Source organism: Halichoeres trimaculatus, unplaced genomic scaffold, assembly GCF_033239565.1.
Source record: "Halichoeres trimaculatus isolate MK-OKI-2021-1 unplaced genomic scaffold, fHalTri1.1 fHalTri1_scaffold_8, whole genome shotgun sequence".
Taxonomy (NCBI): Eukaryota; Metazoa; Chordata; class Actinopteri; order Labriformes; family Labridae; genus Halichoeres; species Halichoeres trimaculatus.
This window is the reverse complement of record NW_027437186.1, coordinates 9,417,372-9,440,116: the sequence shown is the minus strand read 5'-3', so window position 1 is coordinate 9,440,116 and position 22,745 is coordinate 9,417,372. Positions and strand designations below refer to the sequence as shown.

Sequence of the window (22,745 nt, the reverse complement as noted above, 5' to 3'; positions counted from 1 at the left end):
CGAACTTTTCCCATGTGGCTCCAATCCTTCGTCCGAATGGGCACAGAGGCAATTCTTCTTTGTGGCTGTGTCCTAGCCCGCTGCCTGCATCACCAGCCGCTCCGACCATCAATGCTGCCAGCTGGAGCACAGCCATGGGGGGGATCTGCATGTGCTTTCTCTCCAGCAAGTTAGAGAGGTCCATGTGGCGTCTTTGATGGAGGCTAGAGTGAGCCATTGCTGGGTAAAGTCCTTTGGTGTCTGTGACCTTTGGCTCACTCTGTACAGAACCAGCTGGACCTCCCTTGCTGGTAAGTGCGGGAATTGCAAGGAGCTGCCTGTTGCCCCCCTGTTCTGCACTCCCAGAGCAGGTGCCTTACCGACTCAGATGCACCACATCCAGGCCGGGGGCAAATGGAGGATGCAGATATGCCTCCAGAGTGCATCACGGACCTCACTGGGAGGATCTCATGAGCCACCGTCCACGACAGGTCTTGGAGTCTGCTTGGGAGAGCCGAATGGTTCCAAACTGTGGAGGGCTCCCAAGCCCATGCACTGGACTCACTAGCTCCCTGCACAACAGAGATAAGGGAGCAGTGGTTAGTTAAAACATGGGACTCCTCCTGTCCAAGGTTAAAATGTCTTGAAAACTTGGGGATAAATGAGTAGGCAGGTGGTAGGTTAAAAGACGCTGTAACTATAAGATCAGGGTGTTAAAACTTTTAATCCTCTTAGGTGAGACCCCATCCAGAATCGTGTCATTGCTGTTGTTTTGGGGTTGGGATGGGGTCGTGGCTGCTCTCGAGGCCAGGGTGATATCGCGACTTCCTAAAAACAGGTGGAGGTCCAGCAATCCACGGAGACGGACACTGCAGTTTATCTGGACTGCTTTTGTCAGGTGCCCATTAACCACAAATTTGCTGGTAATGTCCCTGTACAACAATCAACCTACTGTGCATATTTTATATCCTTAATTATTTATTATAATAAATCATTGCAGTATAACACAAAATGTCTGGTCTGTCAGTCACCCGTGTTTTCTCTGCTACATACGCTCAGAAAAATGCAATACTGGCTCAACATTAAAAAAAAAAAGGAGGTAACAATTTGATCTTTTAAGCTTGTTTAAACTTGCATTTTCAGGCATGCCAAAACAAAATCTAATTTCTATTTTTTGTTTTTACAAATGATATTCAAAGAGGTCCCGCAACCCTGAACAGAATAAGCGGTACAGAAACTGAATGAATGAATATTCAAAGAGGTGATTTGGGGACCAATGAAATTATTTCTCCTATTACATTGGCTCACTGAGAAAGTTTTATGTTGTTGTTGTTTTTTTTTGTTTTGTTTTTTAAATCATTTTAAAGAGCCTACAGTTTTGTGCGCAATCGAAATGGCAAAAGGCAATCAGGCCTTGCAAATGTGATGCATGGTGTTCTAATAAACAGTTTGATCATAAGTTTATTCTGACATGTAGAAATAAGTTACAATTACTCAAAAAATAAAGGTTAAATATGCATGGAAATTTTTGACTAGAATGAAAGTAAAAGATTTAGTTAGATTAACTTAACGTAGCAGTTTTTACACAAATAAAATTAAGTGGTTCAACATATTTAAGCCAGAAGAGTCCAAAATTGTCTTGTCCAAACGAAAGAAATTGAGTTTGCCTAACTAGACTAAATCTTGTGGGATCAACGCAATAATGCCAAGTTGAAAAAACTGCAAAGATGCATGCAAATTGTTACCTCAATTGTTTTTTTACATTGAGCCAGCATAGCATTTCTTAGAGTGTACCTGACCACAGGTGATTCATACAGAAGCCTGGACAGCAGTTTGAACAAGGTGCAGCCAACCGTCAAACAGAGAATTCTGTCCTGGAAAGCTTTCACGTCCTTCATATCTTCACAGCTTCCATTGTCCTCCGGGACATGGAAGACAATGGCAGATGTTTTAGTCCACAGTCCACTTGTGAGAAACAAGTTGGAGCCACTGAAAACCTCATTGTCCAGTAAAAAAAAAAGTCAAGTGTCATTTCAAAACAGCCAGCTGATTTTTCAGCTATGCCAGAGTTCATTTGTTGAACTTTGTAAGCTCGTTGAAAAGGCACGAATCCTTTTCACTGAGAGCTTTGTGTAAAACTGAGCAGGCATTAGCCCCCTTTCTTCCCACGGTGTCGAACACTTCTCGTGCTTTATTTGCTCTGGGCTTCAAGTCTTTGAGCGTCTCCCTCTCCTCATCATTTATAACACGATTCTGCAGGAGTATGTCCAGGAGCTGGTTTAGAACAGGGTCAGATACTCTTTCTATAAACTGGATCCTATCCAAGACAGGAGGTAGCCCTGGTGTGCTGTCCTGTGCCAGGACAATGTCCTGTAGAGGTTCTTTTCTAGGACCTTGGAGGAAAGCAGAGGACATACATTTTTTATTTGCTTACAATTTCTAAAAAAATAAAAGCATGATAAAATGACATATATATCTCCAATGAGCAATGAGGTAACATGTTTGCTTTGTCAATGAAATAAAAGAGAGGGCAGAAAAACAGTAGAAACCTATGTTTATAATGCAAATGAATAAAAATAGGTAGAAGGAATGAAATGAAAGTGCTCTTCATATAAAGATGCAGTCTTTAGTGTTGAACAAAAATTTAGAACAAACTCGGTAGAAATGTAATATCATTTATGTTTAAACGAACATTTTACATTTTTGGAGCAAAGCATTTTAAAAGCAAAAAAAGTCTGTCAGTGCAAATATCTTGAATTTTTAACATCCCAGAGTTGAAGGAGTTTTAGGCAGAAAACCTGAAGTTTCTATCCATTTCAATAGGGAAAATGTCAAATAAAGTGGAATAAATCTAAATGTTTAAGGGTTAGAGATGTGAAAGTTGTGGCAATCATCTCCTGGAGGAGCTGAATGGTTTAAATTTAAAACTGTTAACACTGAAAACTTGTAGGAAAAGAAGTGAAATAAAAATCATACAGAAGAATAAACAGAGAAAGAAGAAGACAGTAGAAGTACAATATGAAGCTTTGACCTTTAAATACTAGTTACACTCAAAATGACAATTTTTGAGCTACCTGGACTAACAAGACTGTGTGTTGACTCCCCTGTAATCAAAAAACATGCTCGTTAGTTTGATTGGTCCCCCTGAATTGCCTGAAGGTGTGAGTGTGTGTGAATGGTTGTCTTTCCCTGTGTGATGGCCCTGTGACAGGCTGGAGAGCTGTCAAGGCTGTACCTGCTTCAGTGACAGCTGGGACAGACTCACACTCACGTGACCCCAGAAGGGAAAGAAGTAAAAATAATGGATGGGTGCAACAGGCGTTCTGCACAGGTGAGCAAGACGTATTTGCATTTAAATGTCAGGATGCATGTAAACTTCTGGTTACCGTAGGGTACTGTGCTACCATATGATACCATTGAATGCTTATCGTCAAAACAGTCAAAACTTGTTGCTGTGCTGTTCATATTAATCTTTATGTTGATGTTTCTAATTGTCACCTAATACTTTACGGGCTTATCCTGATGATATGTAGACATACAACAGTGTCTTTCCAAAGACGGAACGGCAGCTCTTTCAGCCATCTCCCACTCGGCCGCTGTGTGGTGTAGGAGATACGATGTTGGGAATAACGGTGTTAAAACTAACAGCGTTACTTTTTCCAGTAATGGGTAATCTAATTCATTACTAATTCAAACATTATAATGTCGTTACCTACAGTGAAATGAGGCACGTTACTATTTATCTGACCTGGCTCGCTCAGCCAGGCACAAGAGAAGAGCTGCAAATAAAATGTGGGGAAAAGCGTCAGACACGCCAGTAATAATGAGAACAATTATGTTGACACATCTTTAACAAAGAGCTGATGCTTAAGTCAACTTTTCAGCAACAAATAACACACAGCTACCTGTGTGTGTCTGTGTAACCTGCAGTCAGAGAGGATCTCCTGCAGCGTCTTTGGATCAAACCAACTAGAGGAGGAGGGGTGGGTGCTTTCTAGAGGTTTGAATGTAAGACACAAGTAGCCGATTTTTTTAACTTGAGAAAATATTAGAGATGACAGGACTATGCTCAAAAATAAGGGGGTAATCAGGAGAAATTACAAGTCGGGAGTGGAGCAAAAGACAGGGTTAAAAAGAGTAACCCTCCTAAATCAGGGGTGTTGCCTTGTAAATGAAATAAATCTGCCAGATGCAGGACAGGAGCTGCAGATTTAATATGTGCAAGTCAGGCTCGATCTGTGGGGTTCAAACTGGCGTTTTCAGGGTGGAAGTAAACAGACATCACTTTAACGTCATAGATGCAAAAGGCAGAACATACATACATTGTTTTGGTACATAGGGAGATGTATAACATGTTGGTTGTATTGAATAGGAATCTCCTCGTGGGCTCTCACAGAGATCTCATATGGAGTTTTGTTTTTACCTGATTAAAGGCAAAACTATGGAGAGAACTGAAAGCTATAAGTACCTGGGAGTCGTCATAGACAACAGGCTGACATTCAGTGCCAACACAGACACAGTCTTCAAAAAGGGTCAACAACGGCTTCACTTCCTCCGAAAACTAAACAGATTCGGAGTGTGTAGTAGACTGATGTCAAATTTTTTTCTAAGTCAGTGGTAGAGTCTGTTCTCACCTTTGTTTTTATTTAATGGTTTGGGAGCCTTGCCTTGGCTGACGAAAAAGGCTTGAACGTATTGTAAAGGTAGCTGGTAAAGTCTCTGGTGTTAAACTGCCTAATCTATCTGATAAATTTCAAGAGAGGGTAAGAGCCAAGGCTCAGGACATCATCCAGTGTCTTGATCATCCTCTTCACGCAGAATTTGATCTCTTGCCCTCTGGCAGAAGATACAGGCTACCTGCAGACAAATCGAATAGGCTGAAAAATTCATCCCTCTTCAAGCCATAACAGAGCTGAATGTGAAAAATGAACCAGCTTGAACATTGATTGTTTTTGTCTTTAGGATGGCTCCATATCTGGTTCGCTCAAAGTTGCTTCTCCTTGTTAATGTGTCCTGTGCCTTTGCTTTTATGGGGGAATAAATTGCTGTGCCTGTATGTTAATGTTCTTTTTACCTGGGTGCACAGCAAATTTCCCTCAGGGGACAATAAAGTTGAACTCCAGCATTTCATTCTCTATGATTGGCATGTAGCTCTTTGATACAAAATGCAACCAAGCTTTGTTCCAGAGAAGTCTGTGTGCCGCCAGGAGAAATGCAGCCACTTTCCAACGGTAACTGACGATTCTACCAACTAATCAACTGACTGCAGTGTTGTAGCTCCACCTTCCGAGATTGGATCGGTTCAGTCTGGCACCCATACGAAAGGGTCCCAAAAAATGGGACGGCTCGTCTCGGTTATTTGGGGATCTGCCCCAGGATAAGACGAACCAGACTGCTTGGTAGAAGCACGGCTGAAGTGTCCTGTGGCCTGCAAACAGATACATGTGGTCCAAACAAAGACCAATGAGTCAACAGTTAAGTCTGTCTCACCTGCAAGAAACACAACCCGTTTCCAGACTTCTTTTTTGTCTTTGTCCTTGACCACCACAGTCACTTTCTCTGGCTTTGAAGTGAGGAAAACTTCAAATGTTGGATAGAAATTTGGTCCATAATCTCCAAAAAAACGTGCATGCTAAAATAAAACAGCAAAGGTCATTTCCTTACCCTTCAGAGAAATGTTTGTCTTCCTCCTCTGATCATAAATACAGTTTGAGTGTGCTGCCAAACTTGTCTAAATAATAATTCTTGGTATGAGTGTTGGACATGAATGAAACTGTCTCACCTCAGGCTGTATATGGAAACCCTCAGGTTCACAGTGGACTCTGTAATCATTATTACATTTTAGAAGGCAGTCAGAAGAGGTCCTAATGTACTTAGCATCTCCTTGTTGGGCCGCAACCTACAACAAAAGTAAAATTAGTCATTTAAAGAGGGGGTATTCTGCTCTCCCATCATGAATACAAAGCAACAATGATGGGTGTTCATACTAAGAAAGGGCAGACTTTTGAACTGCAAGGCTCAAGACTCACTTAAAAATGTAGGGGTACTAGCAGAGAATGTAGAGCATGAACACTGTAAATTGACTTGAAAGTCAATATTCACATTTCTTGTCATTTTCACTGTATTACTATCAGGATTTTTCTCTCTGGCATACCCTCCTCTGGTCATTGTTTACAAGAGTTATGTGAAACCTGTAGGTTTGTGCAGTAACCTCAAGATCTGCCTCTTTTCACACATTAGCCAGTGGCCACAGTGGTCAACCTCTGCTCTCGCACACATTGTCCTGCCTTTTTCTTTTTTTTGGTGTTTGTCTTTTTCAGACAGTCACAGACAACAAGTGTTGGTATTTGTGAAAAATGTACTTCTCAATTATTAACAAGATATTATTGATTTTATACGTTTTTAATTTTAAAGTACAACTGAAGAAAGTGTAACCCACATAAAATGTTGTGTTAAATGTAAAAGAAAAAGATAAGAAAGGAAGACAAAGAAAAATAAATAAATTAATGAATTTATTTATTATTAATAATCACAACCTAGTCTTTCTGTACAGCAAAGCAAAAGTGCTTAAAATAGTTGTATTTTATTTTAATATAGTGTTTTGGGTTTACTATTTTCTTAATCCAATCAAAGTTGGATAAACTGGAGTGCAAACTATAGGTTATCCTATGAGAAGGACTGTTCTTTCGGTAGTCCCGCCCTCACTTCTGCTCCTGCAGCAGTGTGTCGTTGTGTGTTGGTTCATGCATGAAGAGAGACGGAGGATGATAACGGAGTTTTACAAGCTATCAAAACTAAATGAAAACGACAGAACAACAGGTGAAAATCGACAGAGAACTAGTAGAACGGAGTGTGAACATATTGATGACATTATCAGCGAAGCAGTAGCTTCTTCAAATCGCTTCATGTGAGTAAATTCAACCCGCTAAATTATCGCTAACTGCTGCTAGCTTTAGCTTAACATGCTCCGTGCTGGTTCATTGTTACAGCTAGAGGAGGGAAACCACGTGGCTGCACCTGGAGCTGCGGTGTTTGGTAATAAAAACCCACTCAGAGATCGGTGAGCATGATTTAAAAAACTGTATTATGCAGGAAGTATTTTATTTTGCACTTTAAAGAGTGAGAAATCATTATTTTCAGAAGCACTGATGTAAAATAGTTATGTTTACAGCACTTTAATGTGTTTGTAGTCTGATGTCCTAGGATTTTGCACTTGAAAAGGAAGTTATAAATATAGTTATGCTGTTAAGAAATGTTAAAAAGCTGTGATTCATTTCATGAATGCTAAAAGAAGTGATTTATTTCATGTTGTTAAAAACAATAACTCATTTATTTTATATATAGAGAATAGTTTAGTTTAAAAACAATATAAAGATGTAATGATATTGACTGCAGATAAAAAATTTGTAGTTACTTGATAACTGAAAGACTTTTTTTGATCCTGTCTGTTGACAGGTCAGGTTTTTTGTTGATGTTGATTCTTCATGCGTTGGATTGTTCCTCAACCATTCAATCTTGGAATCGATTGGCGAGCCTTCCCAGTTGGACTTAGCGAGAGAAGACATTTTTGGATACCTTTTTACTGTACATCCCCGGTGTGGTAGGACCTCACCACTGCAAATACTCACACACTCAGCCCTTTTTGCACTACTTTTCACACTTGAGATTTGAACTCTACAGACTTACCTCTCTTTTATTTCTTTAAATCCCCGGGAATTGTGGACCTTATTTATATCTTTACTTTGAACAGACTTTGGACTTACTGACGTATCTCGAGGTAATTGTATGTGTGTATTGGTGGCTGCTGTTGGATATTTTTCCTAAAAGAAGAAGGTATTTGCAACTGGATTTGATACAAACCTTTATTTGTGAACTTAAAGTTGACATTTGTGATTTAAATAAGGTTGTAGAAAAAAGGATAGAATTTAAAGGGTGCACCCGCAACTTCAGGATTTTTGAAAAGAATATTGGCCAAATTGATTTTGATAACTGTATGCGCATAATACTGTTTTGCTATATATTTTTCTTGTCTTTCTGTTCAATACTAAGCTGGCAAGTTATCATCCACTTTGTGTCCGATTCTCATTCAAACACTCCACTGAGCTCCAGCAGTCGAACCTACTGGTCCATTTGAAGTACCTTATGCCATATTAACCTAATATATCCATCATAAGTGTTACATATAACTTTGGCGAGCCAGCCAGGAGCAAAGTTGAGTGTTTAATTGTGAGACTTGTTGATTTATCTTGTGCCTAATAACTCAAAAAAAAAAAAAAAAGAAAAAAAATTTCATCTTAGACCGGGTATTAAACACTTGAGTGTAGGAAAAATGGAGATAGTAGCACAGGAATCCATTCAAATTCCCTACTCTGTAGTGGTTAGCGGACTAACAGATGCAGATGCTGATGAGGAAGTAGCTACTTACCTTCAAAAATATGGCACAGTAAACCGCTTTTTGCACATAGATAATCCTAAATCTGATTATCATAAACATATGATAGTTGAGTTCAAACAAGCCACTGCTATGCTAGCATTAGAGCCCCAGTTGCCCCTGAAGCTTGAAAACCCCACCCAGACTGGCACCCAGCTTGAAATAAAGAGCTTAGCAAGTGTTTACACACAAGATGCTCGAACCAGAGCTACAAGAGCATACATGGAACAACTCTCTGAACTTGCCAGGCTGAGTGGACAATCAGTGGAGCAGATGATGAAAGAAGAACTGGCAACATTCACTGCACCTACACTTGCTGTCACCTCTCCCTCGTCCGATCAAGAATCCTCCAGTGACCACAACCTGCTCTCCACAACAGAATCATTTGACCAAGGGACAGTGTTGTCTTTACCAGACCCTCAGTCTGAAAACCCTTCTGATGCTACAACCTTGAAATCTTCCCATGATGCTGTTCAGCCTCAAACTCCCTTGAGTCCCAACAAAAACCTGACTGATCTCAACTCCTCACAAACCCCGCCACTCAATCCCAAGAGTGTCATCCATCCCATGATTGACATAAATCCACCTCACATCCAACGAGTTGTTGTGGAACATGTTGTTCGTAACAGTGAAAACTCACCTCATTTCAGCACACCTGCTCGACTGAGAGGCTTTTCAGGTAGGAGTCCCCGTCCAAATAATGAAGCTGACTATGACACATGGCGCACAAGTGTTGAAGTCCTCATTAAAGATCCCTCAATTTCTGACCTACACTGTACTCACCGTATACTTGACAGTCTTCTTCCCCCGGCTGCTGAGGTAACTAAACATTTAGGCCCACATGCCAACCCCTCTGTTTACCTTGAATTACTCGACTCTGCTTATGGTACAGTTGAAGATGGCGACGAACTCTATGCCAGATTCATGGGTACATTCCAGAACGATGGAGAAAAGCCATCAGCTTATCTACAAAGATTGCATGTTGCACTGAGCACTACTATGAGACGTGGTGGTGTTTCAACCCAGGACTTTGATCAGCAACTCTTGAAGCAGTTCTGTCGTGGATGCTGGGAAAATGCCTTGCTTATTGATCTCCAGCTGGAACAAAAGAAAGAGAGCCCACCATCTTTTGCCGAGTTGTTGCTCCTGCTGAGAACAGAAGAGGATAAACAGGCTGCAAAAATGAGTCGCATGAAACAACATTTAGGTACCGCCAAACCTGCTTATGGTGCTACCAAGCAGCGAGTTATGTCCCATTTGCACACAGTACAGACCCTCCCTGAACAAAGTCAGAGCACTGAAATTGAAACGCTAAAGAAACAACTAGCTGACCTCAGTGCTCAGCTTAGCAGCATAACAGCAGCTGAAAGCCAGAAACAGAAACCATCAAAACCATCTAAGGTCAAGTCTCCTGTTTCCAGTGCCAAAGTTGAAACCCACCTTGCAAAGAGAAAAGTAACAACTCAAAAGAGCTCTCCGTCAAAACCAAGCAGCAAGCCACGCCCTTGGTATTGCTTTCAGTGTGGAGAAGATGGCCACATTGTGTCAGCTTGTGATAATGAGCCAAACCCTTCCCTTGTGGCAGCTAAGAAAAAGCAGCTGAGAGAAAGACAGGCTGCTTGGGAAGCTTCTAACGCTCATTCAGACAAAGCACATTTAAACTAGTCTCCGCTCCTGTAGAGGGACATATGGGAGCGACATCTGAGAAATCCAGTCCCAGCTCTGAGATTTCTGGCACAAAGAGAGCCTTTTCTAAAGAAAAGTTTGTTAAGCTTCCTAGAGGTCTTGTAGGATCCAAAACTACAGCTCAAGTAAATGTTGCTGGAAGAGACACAAGTTGCCTTTTGGATTCAGGCTCACAAGTCACCACAGTACCCCAGTCCTTTTATGAGCAACATCTTGCAGATCTGGAAATTCATCCATTGGATGATTTACTTGATGTAGAGGGTGCTAATGGCCAACCAGTCCCCTACTTAGGATATATTGGGCTTCCCATCACCTTTCCCAAAGACTTTGTAGGGTCTGAAATTGAAGTCCATACTTTGGCTTTAGTTATTCCTCACCTTCATCCTGCAGCCTATGAACAGGTACTCATTGGTACCAACACCCTTGATGTCCTCTATGCTGAGTTTCTGGCAGACCCAAAGTCCTCTACCTTTCAGCCATCGTCATATGGTTATCGAACACTTCTCAAAATTCTTGAGATTCGCCAAAAGAGCTCAAACAACAGCAGTCTTGGTTGTGCAAAGATGATTGGGAAGATGCCTGAGGTTGTTCCTGCTGGAAAGACAGTTGTTCTTGAGGGCTTGGTTAACATCCCCCATACTCGCTCTGAGAAGGATGTCATCATTGAGCAACCATCAGTCTCTTCCTTGCCCAATGGCTTACTCGTTTCAGCATGTTTGGTCACTTTGCCAAGAAAACGACCCTGTCACGTGCCTGTTGTGTTAAAAAATGAGACAGATCACGACATTGTTATACCAACAAAAACTGTGCTGGCTGATGTTAATGCTGTGGAACGAGTGTTACACAAGAAACAAAGTGTAAAGGAACAAAACCCTCTGAATGAACAAGAAAAGTCCCCTAAATCTTCAAAGCTAAACTTTGATTTTGGAGATTCACCTATATCCACAGAGTGGAAAGAACGAGTGACAGACATGTTAAACTCCATGCCACACGTCTTTTCCCATCATGACCTGGATTTTGGACACACAGACAAAGTCAAACACCATATCAAGCTCAGTGATGAGACACCCTTCAAGCACCGAGCTCGTCCAATACATCCCCAGGATGTGGATGCAGTGAGAAAGCACCTACAAGAACTTCTCGACTCTGGTATCATACGAGAGTCTGAGTCCCCTTTCGCTTCCCCCATAGTCGTCGTTCGAAAGAAGAATGGCTCTGTTCGTCTATGCATAGACTTCAGGAAGCTAAACCTTCAGACCGTTAAAGATGCTTATGCCCTCCCAAAACTCGAAGAGGCATTCTCTGCCCTAGCTGGGTCTAAGTGGTTCTCTGTCCTGGACTTGAAGTCAGGGTACTATCAAGTCGAAATGGAAGAATCAGACAAGCAAAAGACAGCATTCGTTTGCCCACTAGGATTTTGGGAATTTAATCGGATGCCTCAAGGGATCACTAACGCACCTTCAACATTCCAACGACTTATGGAAAAGTGTGTCGGAGATATGAACCTGAAGGAAGTTTTAGTGTTCATTGACGATTTGATCATCTTCTCACCAACTCTGGAGGAACATGAGCTACGGTTGAAACGTGTCTTGCACAGACTTCAGGAATACGGACTGAAACTGGCACCTGAAAAATGTAAATTTTTCCAGACCTCAGTAAAATACCTTGGTCATGTAGTTTCCGAGAAAGGTGTAGAGACAGATCCAGAGAAAGTGAAGGCCCTTACCACTTGGCCTGTCCCAACCAACCTGAAAGAACTTAGGTCCTTTTTAGGTTTCGCTGGTTATTACCGAAGGTTTATCCAAGGATACTCTGTCATCGTCAAGCCACTCACTGAACTAACTTCTGGTTACCCACCGCTCTGTAGACAAAACAGGAAACCTAAGAAAGCCACAAATCAAGAGTATTTCAACCCAGCAGAGCCCTTCAACCAAAGGTGGACACTTCAGTGTCAGGAGGCGTTTGACCTGATTATCAAAAAGTTGACAACAGCTCCAGTTTTAGGTTTTGCCGACCCCCAGCTCCCTTATATCCTTCACACAGATGCCAGTACCATCGGTGTGGGAGCTGCACTGTACCAAGTTCAGGATGGGAAACCTAGAGTTGTAGCCTTTGCAAGTCGTGGACTGTCAAAAAGTGAAAGGAAGTACCCTGCCCATAAACTAGAGTTCTTGGCCCTTAAGTGGGCAGTCACTGAAAAGTTCTCTGACTATCTGTATGGCACGGACTTTACAGTAGTGACTGACAGTAACCCACTAACTTACCTGCTGACTTCTGCAAAGCTTGACGCCACAGGTTACCGCTGGTTGTCCAGTCTTTCCACCTATTCCTTCCAACTTCAGTATCGGGCTGGCAAACAAAACTTGGATGCAGATGCACTTTCTCGACGTTATCATGGTCCACCAAAAGATGATCATGCATCACAAAAAGAAAGTGAGAGAATCAGACAGTTTGCTCTCTACCACCTGAGTGACACTGATACTCCACAGACTGTTCCACCGGAAGTGATCCAGGCTATTTGTGATCGACACATTGTAACAGCTGTTAGCAGTGCTGAAACTGAAGTTCTCTGCCCTGAGCTTGCATTAGTCGAGTCCCTTGCCCACAACATCACAGCTGTCCCTGACTGCTTCCAGGGAAATCAAGAAAATGGTTCCCCTCTTATCCCTTCATTCTCAGAGGAGGAGCTGAGGCAACAACAAAGATCAGACCCAACAATCAGTGAAGTGATTAACCAAATCGAGACTGGTCAAACTCCACCCCCCAGCCTCAAAACAGAACTGCCTGAGCTTCCCTTGCTTTTACGTGAGCTGAACAGATTGGAGTTAAGGGATGGAGTGCTGTATCGACGCAGGCAAGATGGACCCAATGTCACATATCAGCTAGTGCTGCCTGAAGAGCTAAGAGCAGTAGCACTTCATGGTCTTCACAACGATATGGGTCACATGGGAGTTGAACGGACAGTAGATCTAGCAAGAGCAAGATTTTATTGGCCGAAAATGTTACTTACCATTGAAAATATGATAAAGACCTGTGAGCGATGTGTTCGTCGAAAGACACCACCTGAGAGAGCCGCTCCAATGGTTAGCATAAAGACCTGCAGACCACTAGAACTTGTATGTATGGACTTCCTATCCTTGGAGCCAGATCAGTCTAACACCAAGGATATATTAGTCATAACTGATCACTTCACCAAGTACGCAGTAGCTATTCCGACCCCCAACCAAAGAGCCCGCACTGTAGCAAAATGCCTCTGGGAAAACTTCATCATTCATTATGGTTTTCCAGAAAGACTGCACAGCGATCAAGGTCCCGATTTTGAGTCAAAACTTATAAAGGAACTCTGTGAGATTGCTGGCATAAAGAAAGTGCGTACTACCCCATACCACCCCAGAGGAAACCCGGTTGAGAGGTTCAACCGTACTCTCCTCCAGATGCTTGGAACATTGAGTCAGCCAAACAAACTTCACTGGAAGGACTTTGTAAAGCCCCTTGTTCATGCATATAATTGCACTAAAAGTGAAGTGACTGGGTTTTCCCCCTACGAGCTGATGTTTGGGAGACAGCCAAGACTTCCGATTGACCTGGCATTCGGGCTGCCAACCAACACCCCAAGGCAGACTCACTTCCAATATGTCAAAGATTTAAAATCCCGACTGGAAGAGAGCTACAAGATTGCTACATCTGCTGCAGCAAAGAATGCAGGTCGCAATAAGACCAGATTTGACAAACGAGTGGTAGACTCAACTCTGAGAGCAGGCGACAGAGTTCTGGTCCGCAATGTTAAACTGCGTGGAAAGCATAAACTAGCCGACAAGTGGGAGAGCGATGTTTATGTAGTCCTTAAGCAAGCTGGCGACATGCCTGTCTACACAGTTAAGCCTGAAGCCAAGGATGGACCTGTGCGAACTTTGCATCGTGACCTGCTTCTCCCCTGTGGTTTTCTACCTCAAGCGACATCTGAGCCAGTTGAACAGGTTACACTTAAAAGACCCAGAACAAGGCAGTGTCCTGTCATTGAAAGTGAAGAAGAGGATGACTCTGAGTCAGAAGTTGTACCTGCTTGGACATCTATCCCTGTTCATACACCAGAACCTAATGTGTTTATCACAGTGCATGAGACCTCCAAATTGGAAACATCCCCTGCTGTGATCAGCCAAGCCGACGAACTTGAGGTGTCATCTGTTCCTGTTCCCTCCAATCCTCCTACAGTTGAGCTTCCTGTAGATGAAAGGACAGAAGCACCAACACTGAACTTACCTGAACCAGAACCTCTACTTGGATGTGACTCACCTGAAAATGTCCCCCTCAGCGGAAATTTTCAACCTCTCAAGGAACCGTCTCCCAGCGGAGATGAAACATGTCTTCTGTTGACAGATCAAGCTGACGAAGAGCAAGTACTTTCTGAAGAGGACTCAACAATCACTGAACAGCCAAAATCAATGTCACAGACTGATGGATCCCAGAATGCTGATGCTGCTCTTCGACGTTCTAACAGACCAAGAGGCCAACCTGAGAGATTTCAGTATTCAAAGTTAGGTGGTCCCTTGATGATGGTGGTGAACACCCTGTTCCGTGGCCTGAGTGAAGCTTTTGAAAGTTCCCTGCATGACCTTATACCATCAGACCAGGCCAACTTTTACCATGCAGATGCCCAGGGACGGGCATATAGTCAAGAGGGGAGGGTGTAACCCACATAAAATGTTGTGTTAAATGTAAAAGAAAAAGATAAGAAAGGAAGACAAAGAAAAATAAATAAATTAATGAATTTATTTATTATTAATAATCACAACCTAGTCTTTCTGTACAGCAAAGCAAAAGTGCTTAAAATAGTTGTATTTTATTTTAATATAGTGTTTTGGGTTTACTATTTTCTTAATCCAATCAAAGTTGGATAAACTGGAGTGCAAACTATAGGTTATCCTATGAGAAGGACTGTTCTTTCGGTAGTCCCGCCCTCACTTCTGCTCCTGCAGCAGTGTGTCGTTGTGTGTTGGTTCATGCATGAAGAGAGACGGAGGATGATAACGGAGTTTTACAAGCTATCAAAACTAAATGAAAACGACAGAACAACAGGTGAAAATCGACAGAGAACTAGTAGAACGGAGTGTGAACATATTGATGACATTATCAGCGAAGCAGTAGCTTCTTCAAATCGCTTCATGTGAGTAAATTCAACCCGCTAAATTATCGCTAACTGCTGCTAGCTTTAGCTTAACATGCTCCGTGCTGGTTCATTGTTACAGCTAGAGGAGGGAAACCACGTGGCTGCACCTGGAGCTGCGGTGTTTGGTAATAAAAACCCACTCAGAGATCGGTGAGCATGATTTAAAAAACTGTATTATGCAGGAAGTATTTTATTTTGCACTTTAAAGAGTGAGAAATCATTATTTTCAGAAGCACTGATGTAAAATAGTTATGTTTACAGCACTTTAATGTGTTTGTAGTCTGATGTCCTAGGATTTTGCACTTGAAAAGGAAGTTATAAATATAGTTATGCTGTTAAGAAATGTTAAAAAGCTGTGATTCATTTCATGAATGCTAAAAGAAGTGATTTATTTCATGTTGTTAAAAACAATAACTCATTTATTTTATATATAGAGAATAGTTTAGTTTAAAAACAATATAAAGATGTAATGATATTGACTGCAGATAAAAAATTTGTAGTTACTTGATAACTGAAAGACTTTTTTTGATCCTGTCTGTTGACAGGTCAGGTTTTTTGTTGATGTTGATTCTTCATGCGTTGGATTGTTCCTCAACCATTCAATCTTGGAATCGATTGGCGAGCCTTCCCAGTTGGACTTAGCGAGAGAAGACATTTTTGGATACCTTTTTACTGTACATCCCCGGTGTGGTAGGACCTCACCACTGCAAATACTCACACACTCAGCCCTTTTTGCACTACTTTTCACACTTGAGATTTGAACTCTACAGACTTACCTCTCTTTTATTTCTTTAAATCCCCGGGAATTGTGGACCTTATTTATATCTTTACTTTGAACAGACTTTGGACTTACTGACGTATCTCGAGGTAATTGTATGTGTGTATTGGTGGCTGCTGTTGGATATTTTTCCTAAAAGAAGAAGGTATTTGCAACTGGATTTGATACAAACCTTTATTTGTGAACTTAAAGTTGACATTTGTGATTTAAATAAGGTTGTAGAAAAAAGGATAGAATTTAAAGGGTGCACCCGCAACTTCAGGATTTTTGAAAAGAATATTGGCCAAATTGATTTTGATAACTGTATGCGCATAATACTGTTTTGCTATATATTTTTCTTGTCTTTCTGTTCAATACTAAGCTGGCAAGTTATCATCCACTTTGTGTCCGATTCTCATTCAAACACTCCACTGAGCTCCAGCAGTCGAACCTACTGGTCCATTTGAAGTACCTTATGCCATATTAACCTAATATATCCATCATAAGTGTTACAAAAGCTTTTACAGAAGTAGTGTAAGCACTATTGCACTTTTTAGTTAAACTTTAGTTTTAGATGTTTTTGTATATGCTTTGCTTTGCAGTAGCTCAGTCCTCTTATAAATAAACCATAAATAAATAATTTAAGATAGCTGGATGAGATCTCTAATCATGACCTAAACACACACAGTGTGTATCATCTCTGTGGTGGAACCTCAGCAGGTATGACTTATAGCCTTACCCAGGGGTGAATGATTGTACAGGCCCACCTGGGCTGCAGCCTAGGGGCTTCATGTGTGCAGGGGCTTGATTTGTATCTTATGTGATCCTCGCCTGATTCAGCTCTTCAAAACAGCACGAAACATTTTTCATTATTTATTCAATTTAATTATTTTCAATTATTTCTATTTTATTAATTCTTTTTTCATTCACACATCATTTAAATGTTTAATATTGACCGTTGATTGTCAATTTCCTGTTATTTATCCATAATGTGCATGTATTTTCTTTTGTTAAAAGTTTAAAAAATTAGTAATTTAATGTTTTCAATGGTTTTCAGTCAAGAGGTCTGTCATCTACACAATGTGGCAAGTCACTGGTTGGGCTTGTTTTGGGCTTGTTTCCTTAGAGCTGGTCTCTTATTTCTTTCTCAAGATCTGGCAGCATTGCCTAGAGCGTGTGCCTGCAGGATAGTATGAATAATAAGAGGGGGGGCCCACAAAAAGAATAGCCTAGGGGCCCATGACTACCTTAATCCTCTTCTGGCCTTACCTCATTCAGAACAATGTTGTGCTGCAGCAGAAACACATCAAGAACTTCATGTTCAGGGTCTAGGCGTCGGAGGAACAGCTGGACTTGGCCTTTTATTTCACTGGGAATGTTCAGAAGCCACTTCACAAGGCCAAAGACAGAGAGGTGAGGGACGTCCACAACCACATGAGTGTCTGTGATCTTCAGTGGCTTCAAGAAGCTTGTTCCATCTTCGTTGATGTTGACAACAGACAACGAGCCATCAACAAGCAGAGCTGAGGAGGTGAAGAGCTTCGACTTAAGTTTTACTCATTAATGTCACACCATTTTATTTCTAAGAATCTTTCTGTGTCTGCTGGCATCAGGAGCATGACAAAGATGTGCCTGTCTCCTCATTTCATACAAAGCATTGCACATAGTATGTTCAAATCAGGTTCATTAAGTTATTTTCCATGAAGACCACATGTTGCGTACCTTCCTTTGTTTCACAGTGTGGGAAATGCAGCTGCTGCACAGCCTTCTCTGTACACTTGATGTCGTATAGCGGCCCTGCAGCCTCCTTTCCCCATGACTGGAGGAGCAACTCTTCCCATTGGACGATCCTGTACTGAAGTGCTGATTCCTTTGACATAACAAACACCAGTCGGGTCACAGTACACTGAAACACACCTTGACCAGGACACCTGAACCTGCAGGACAGAAAAACAATTATTTAGCATGAAATATCCTTTCAGACAGGTTGTTGATCTAATGTATTCTCACTGGGTGGTGCTTGGGTTATTGAGGATCAACTAGTGCGTTGGGTGTGGATCCTGATGGTCGTATTTCTAACACATCACACCCTGTTTGAAGGAATTCCAATAGTTTCCTCTTGGCAGGGCAAGGAGGTTGTTGAACTAACAAGAAGGAGGCATTGAGAACGTTGAACTCAAAATCCAGTGATAATATTTTATGTCCCTTCTGCATCACCAGGACACATTTGGTCAAATACCTGTAAATCCCCTAAAACTGGCAAAGTTAGATATTCAAACAAGAATTTTAGTCTTCATGTAAGGAGATCACCGACAATAGGAGACCTTCCTGGGGGTCTTGGAATGGTACATATGCCGCCAGTGTTAAAACAAAAGAAAATTGGTCAGGGTCTGCAACCTTTACTTCCATAGGAGCCAGTCTGCCTCATCTCACCAGTCAGCAGTCATTCTGGAGCCACAAAATCAACTTTATCTTCAAAGTAAGTGTATAAAATTCTGTACTTTGAAGTTGAGATAATAATTATCTTAAATTATTATTTTTTTTGTAAGTATGAAATGGTACATGTGATGTATTGGTTTTTTAGTTTGAATACATTTGCAAAAATACATCAAACATTTCAATTTAAAAAAATGTCAAATATTTACTTTTGAAATTTCAAAAATTAAAAATATCTTTTTCTTAAATAATAACAAAAAATGAAATTTTGAAAAATTGCAGAAAAAAAGAAAAATTTCAAAAATTTGCAAAAAATGCATTAAAAATTCAAATCAAGTTTAATAATTTTGCGAAAAAAAAGTCTTGAAAGAATACTTGAATTTGATAATATATATTGATAATATTGCACAACTTATCAGTTTTTGCTGTTTGACAGTGTCTTGCCAAGTATCAAGCATGTTTGTCTATAAACAGGCATGTTGCCAATTTAATGAATCCATCCACCCAGAATCTAAACATATATTTTCTTCCAGATATGTCTTTTTGTAGATGTAGTTATTTCACCAGGGGTTTAAAACTTGAGGTTAGCCGCAGGTTAATGGAAAGTTGGTGGGCTGTTGATGTTGTAGGAGGTGAAGTGGAGTAGAAGTTGGCTGTATTACAAGATGGGATGCATATTTAGTTCAACAAAAAGTTAACACAAGATTTTATTTAGTGTCAGTATCTTTAATCATCATAATCAGTACAGAGGGTACTCTGTAAGAAAAATAAAAAATCTTTTTTTCAACTGTATTTTTTCATAGCTACAAGGAGCCACTGCAAAGGCGTCATAAGCCCCGTTTCCACCAAGCAGTTCAGTTAGGGTTTGTCTTGGGATGTCATGCATTTTACGGTGTTTCTACTGACTTATCCCAGGACAGATCCCCAATTAATCAAAATGAACCGTCCCACTTTTTGGGACCTTCCATAGGGGTTCCAGACTAAACAGGTCCAATCCCGGGAGGTGGAGCCACAACACATGCAGACCATTGATTGGTAGAAGAATCTTTGTTTACCGTGCGACAGCGGCTGTATTTCACCTGGCGGCACACGGTCTTCTCTGAAACAAAGATTGATTGTGCTTCGTAACAAAGTGCCACATGGGAATCACAAAGAAGGCAGATTGCTGGATGTCTGCCATCTTTGCTTTTTGTTAACTGTGTGGCATTTTTCTTCTTCTTTGGATTTATTAGAGGGGCAAACTGTGCTGTTATGACGTCACCCTTTAAAGTAACTGATCCATTTTATGCATTGTTGGATGTGAGATCCCGTAAAATGTGAAGTTTTCTACTTGATAAGTTGTGGGGCACATCAAAGCTGCCAAATTGGAGGTCCAATGGAGTCCTGTCACTGACTTTCAGGTTTTAATAGCCTACAACTAGTTACACAAGGAGCCCCGTAAAGATGGCTGTCACCTGGTCGATTCAGGATAAACAATAAATAAAATCAGGATAATGCTGAGTCATTTTATGAGGTTACCTGTATGTAGATTTAGCACTCTCAGGTGTGAAGAACACAAGAGCCTGTAAAATAAGAAAGTCAAATTGGTAACTTTTCCAAAGCAACAAACTATTTTACAGTGTGATTGAGCAACGCTGTAAAACAGAGGTTTCAAACTCCAACTACCTGGGTGCCACTCAGCATTGGAACCTGTCTCAACTGTTTAAAAACCTGTACTACTCAATATGAATTATTTTACAGTCATATTTGGCTTTTCTTGCTGAATGCTTGCTGCCAGACACCTGAGAGCGCTTTGCCTCTGATAGCTGAGCCACATTTGCGCTGAGGGAGTTGACAGTAGAAACCCTCAGTATCGTTTGAAGATGGACACCACTAAATCCAGAACTTTTCTTTGATTTGCCTCTTTTCTTGCTCTATGGAATACATTATGTTGTGTTTACAGCTCTTTCTTTGGCCCCGGCACTTTTTATACTGCTCCACATGTTTATTTGAGTAATGATGCATGAGGTTATACTCCTTATGAACAGCAACTTTCTCTTTGCATATTTCTCAAACTGAGAAATAATCTTTCTCCCACTTCTCCAGACGTCAACCTTTTGGGCTTTGAAAGAGACATCTTGCTTTAACAACAATTTGGGGATGTTGGCAACGATTTGGCAACAGTCACTAAAAAATGGTTGGTGTTGCTTGAAAAATCACAGGAGAGCTCAGTTTGTGATGTCAAAAAATGTACGCTGTCCAATTTGAGCCCAATGAATGTGCAGTAACGCTGAGCAAGAAGAAATGCCCTGCCTGAAAGCATGCACCTTATACAATGAACTGTTATTATGAAGGGAAGTGTAACTTTTCACTTAAAGCTGTTTTGTGCATGTTTTTTGAACTATGTTTTTGTTTGAGTGTTACTACATACATAAATTATTCAGACAAATCATTCCAATCACCCATCTTGTAATTCTAGAAATCAATATACCGCAACCTGTAAAGTCATTCTGTGTTGAACACTTTAAGATGCTCACCTTTTCGTCATCATCAGACAGGTTAAGCTTCCCCTTCTCAACCTGTTTGTCAGTGTGTGTGGTGTCTGATTGAGCGAGGAAGCATTTGGACTTGAGAGCTGCAAAAAAAAAACAAAAAAATCTGAAAACACATCTGAAACACACACATCAGATAAATAAATGTGTGTTCAGATGTAGCTTGATGAAAGGCTAAAAGCTTCAGAACTCACATTTTAAGTGTTCATCAGCTTTGATACACTCTGAATCAATCCTGTAGGAATTACAAGTTATAAGCCAAATTTTTAGTACATTGATGTTTTGTCTCCACATTTAGTTGCACAATGATTAAACTGAAGAATAATACAGGACAATGCATCAAGAAAAAAGTTGCTGATTTGTTGGTTGAGGCTCTGCAGAAACAGAAGGTTCAGTTCATACCATTTTCACTTTGATTACTCCTAGAAGAAACTTCTTAAACTTCTAACCAGTTTGTTAATAACCTGCTAGTTTTGGAGATAAAATATAGGGATATCCCAGTGGAGAATCTTCAGACTGCCTGTTTTATAAAGTGCTCACATTGGCACTCATTTATCAAACCTGCGTACGCCTAAAAAATGGGTGTACACTCCATTCCATGCACAGATCGGCATTTATCAATCTGAACATTGGTGTCGGGTACACTTAAATCCCACACCAGGTCTGAGTTCACATACCCAGGTTTCATGTCAGTGGTGAGCATGGTGGGGCGAGGGAAATCTGTCTGTGGAGGAGAATTATTAGACCATATGAGGGCAAAACATTTTCAGAAATAACATCTGATGTTCTTAGATTAATATTAAGATCGTTGAATTAGAGATGACACCAAGAATGTTTCTAACATTTCACTGTTCTTCCACCAATCTAGAAAATAGTTCGCTATGAAAGAGCAGTGCGACCTGTCAGCAGATTTTTCCAGATAAAAAAATGTGTTTCCTTCATTGGTTTACTATAAAAATAAATAAATAAATAAAATAGAGTGGCTGTTATCAGTTTTTAGTACAGTCCCATGTTCATGATAAAGTCTCTGCAGAGAACATTTAGACGACGCTGGATCAAACTTTTAGCCTGTGTTTTTCTAAGGAAGCTGTATTGATTACAGGATTCACTCTAAAGATGATTATTTCACTCCTCATAATAGTATCATATAAACTTGAACTGTGTGTCTGAAAAAAGTGACTATTTCATAACAAAGGATGTTCATTTAAATGAGATCACAACCTACGTGCTCGTCTTGTGGTATGAATAATCATATAACTCCGGTCTACCCATGCGTAATTGCGCACGATCGACACACTTCAGCTCCACTCCCTCCTCAGCCCGTGACAGGTTCAAGCTGGAGTCTGCAGCTTCTTTCAGAGCTCAAACACATCTTTAAAAGCCAACTTTCCAAGTTTTTGGACCTGAATGGAAACAATAATTTTGTGGCTTCTAATAGTCAGACATCATGGAGGAATTAATCAAGGTGTAAACAAAGGCTGTGTAAATTAAATGTTTAAAACTCTGTTGTATTTTAGTTTGTCACATCCACACTGCTGAAGCACTGCAGTGATTTCCTTGCAGATAAGTTTATTTCTGATTCACACTACTTTTTCTGACTGCCAAACAACATGGCGTCATTTCCTCTCTACCTGTTGCTATTGTCGATTACCAGCATCGAGAAGTCCCTTTTTCCTGTAATGCGTCCCTCCATGTCGTAGATTCAGTGGGTTCGGCCAGCTGAACCTTGAATATTTAGGGACATGTTATGTAAATTAC

At 40.8% G+C, this 22,745-nt stretch overlaps 2 protein-coding genes across 3 annotated transcripts in view; one reads left to right on the top strand and one right to left on the bottom strand.

Annotated features, from left to right (window-relative positions):
• Positions 1-650: 650 nt before the first annotated feature.
• The window catches only part of LOC141794742 (NACHT, LRR and PYD domains-containing protein 12-like), a 36,781-nt gene continuing 14,686 nt past the window's right edge, over positions 651-22,745 (bottom strand). The window contains exons 16-23 of the mRNA XM_074675206.1: positions 21,182-21,222; positions 20,973-21,070; positions 19,975-20,018; positions 17,743-17,957; positions 17,290-17,543; positions 5,762-5,878; positions 5,470-5,611; positions 651-2,372 (exon numbers count right to left, since the gene is read on the bottom strand). Coding sequence (XP_074531307.1) covers positions 2,050-2,372; positions 5,470-5,611; positions 5,762-5,878; positions 17,290-17,543; positions 17,743-17,957; positions 19,975-20,018; positions 20,973-21,070; positions 21,182-21,222 — 1,234 coding nt within the window. The 3' untranslated portion in view covers positions 651-2,049. The remainder of the gene's footprint in view (positions 2,373-5,469; positions 5,612-5,761; positions 5,879-17,289; positions 17,544-17,742; positions 17,958-19,974; positions 20,019-20,972; positions 21,071-21,181; positions 21,223-22,745) is intronic.
• On the top strand, positions 6,414-10,465 carry LOC141794744 (uncharacterized). Of its 2 annotated transcripts, XM_074675209.1 has the most exons (3): positions 6,414-6,886; positions 6,969-7,039; positions 7,435-10,465. In XM_074675209.1, the coding sequence occupies exon 3, from the start codon at positions 8,309-8,311 to the stop codon at positions 10,073-10,075; it is 1,767 nt and encodes a 588-aa protein (XP_074531310.1). In that variant the 5' UTR covers positions 6,414-6,886; positions 6,969-7,039; positions 7,435-8,308; the 3' UTR covers positions 10,076-10,465. The 2 variants fall into 2 exon arrangements, with proteins under 2 accessions (XP_074531310.1, XP_074531309.1); XM_074675208.1 differs by having other exon boundaries at positions 6,414-7,039.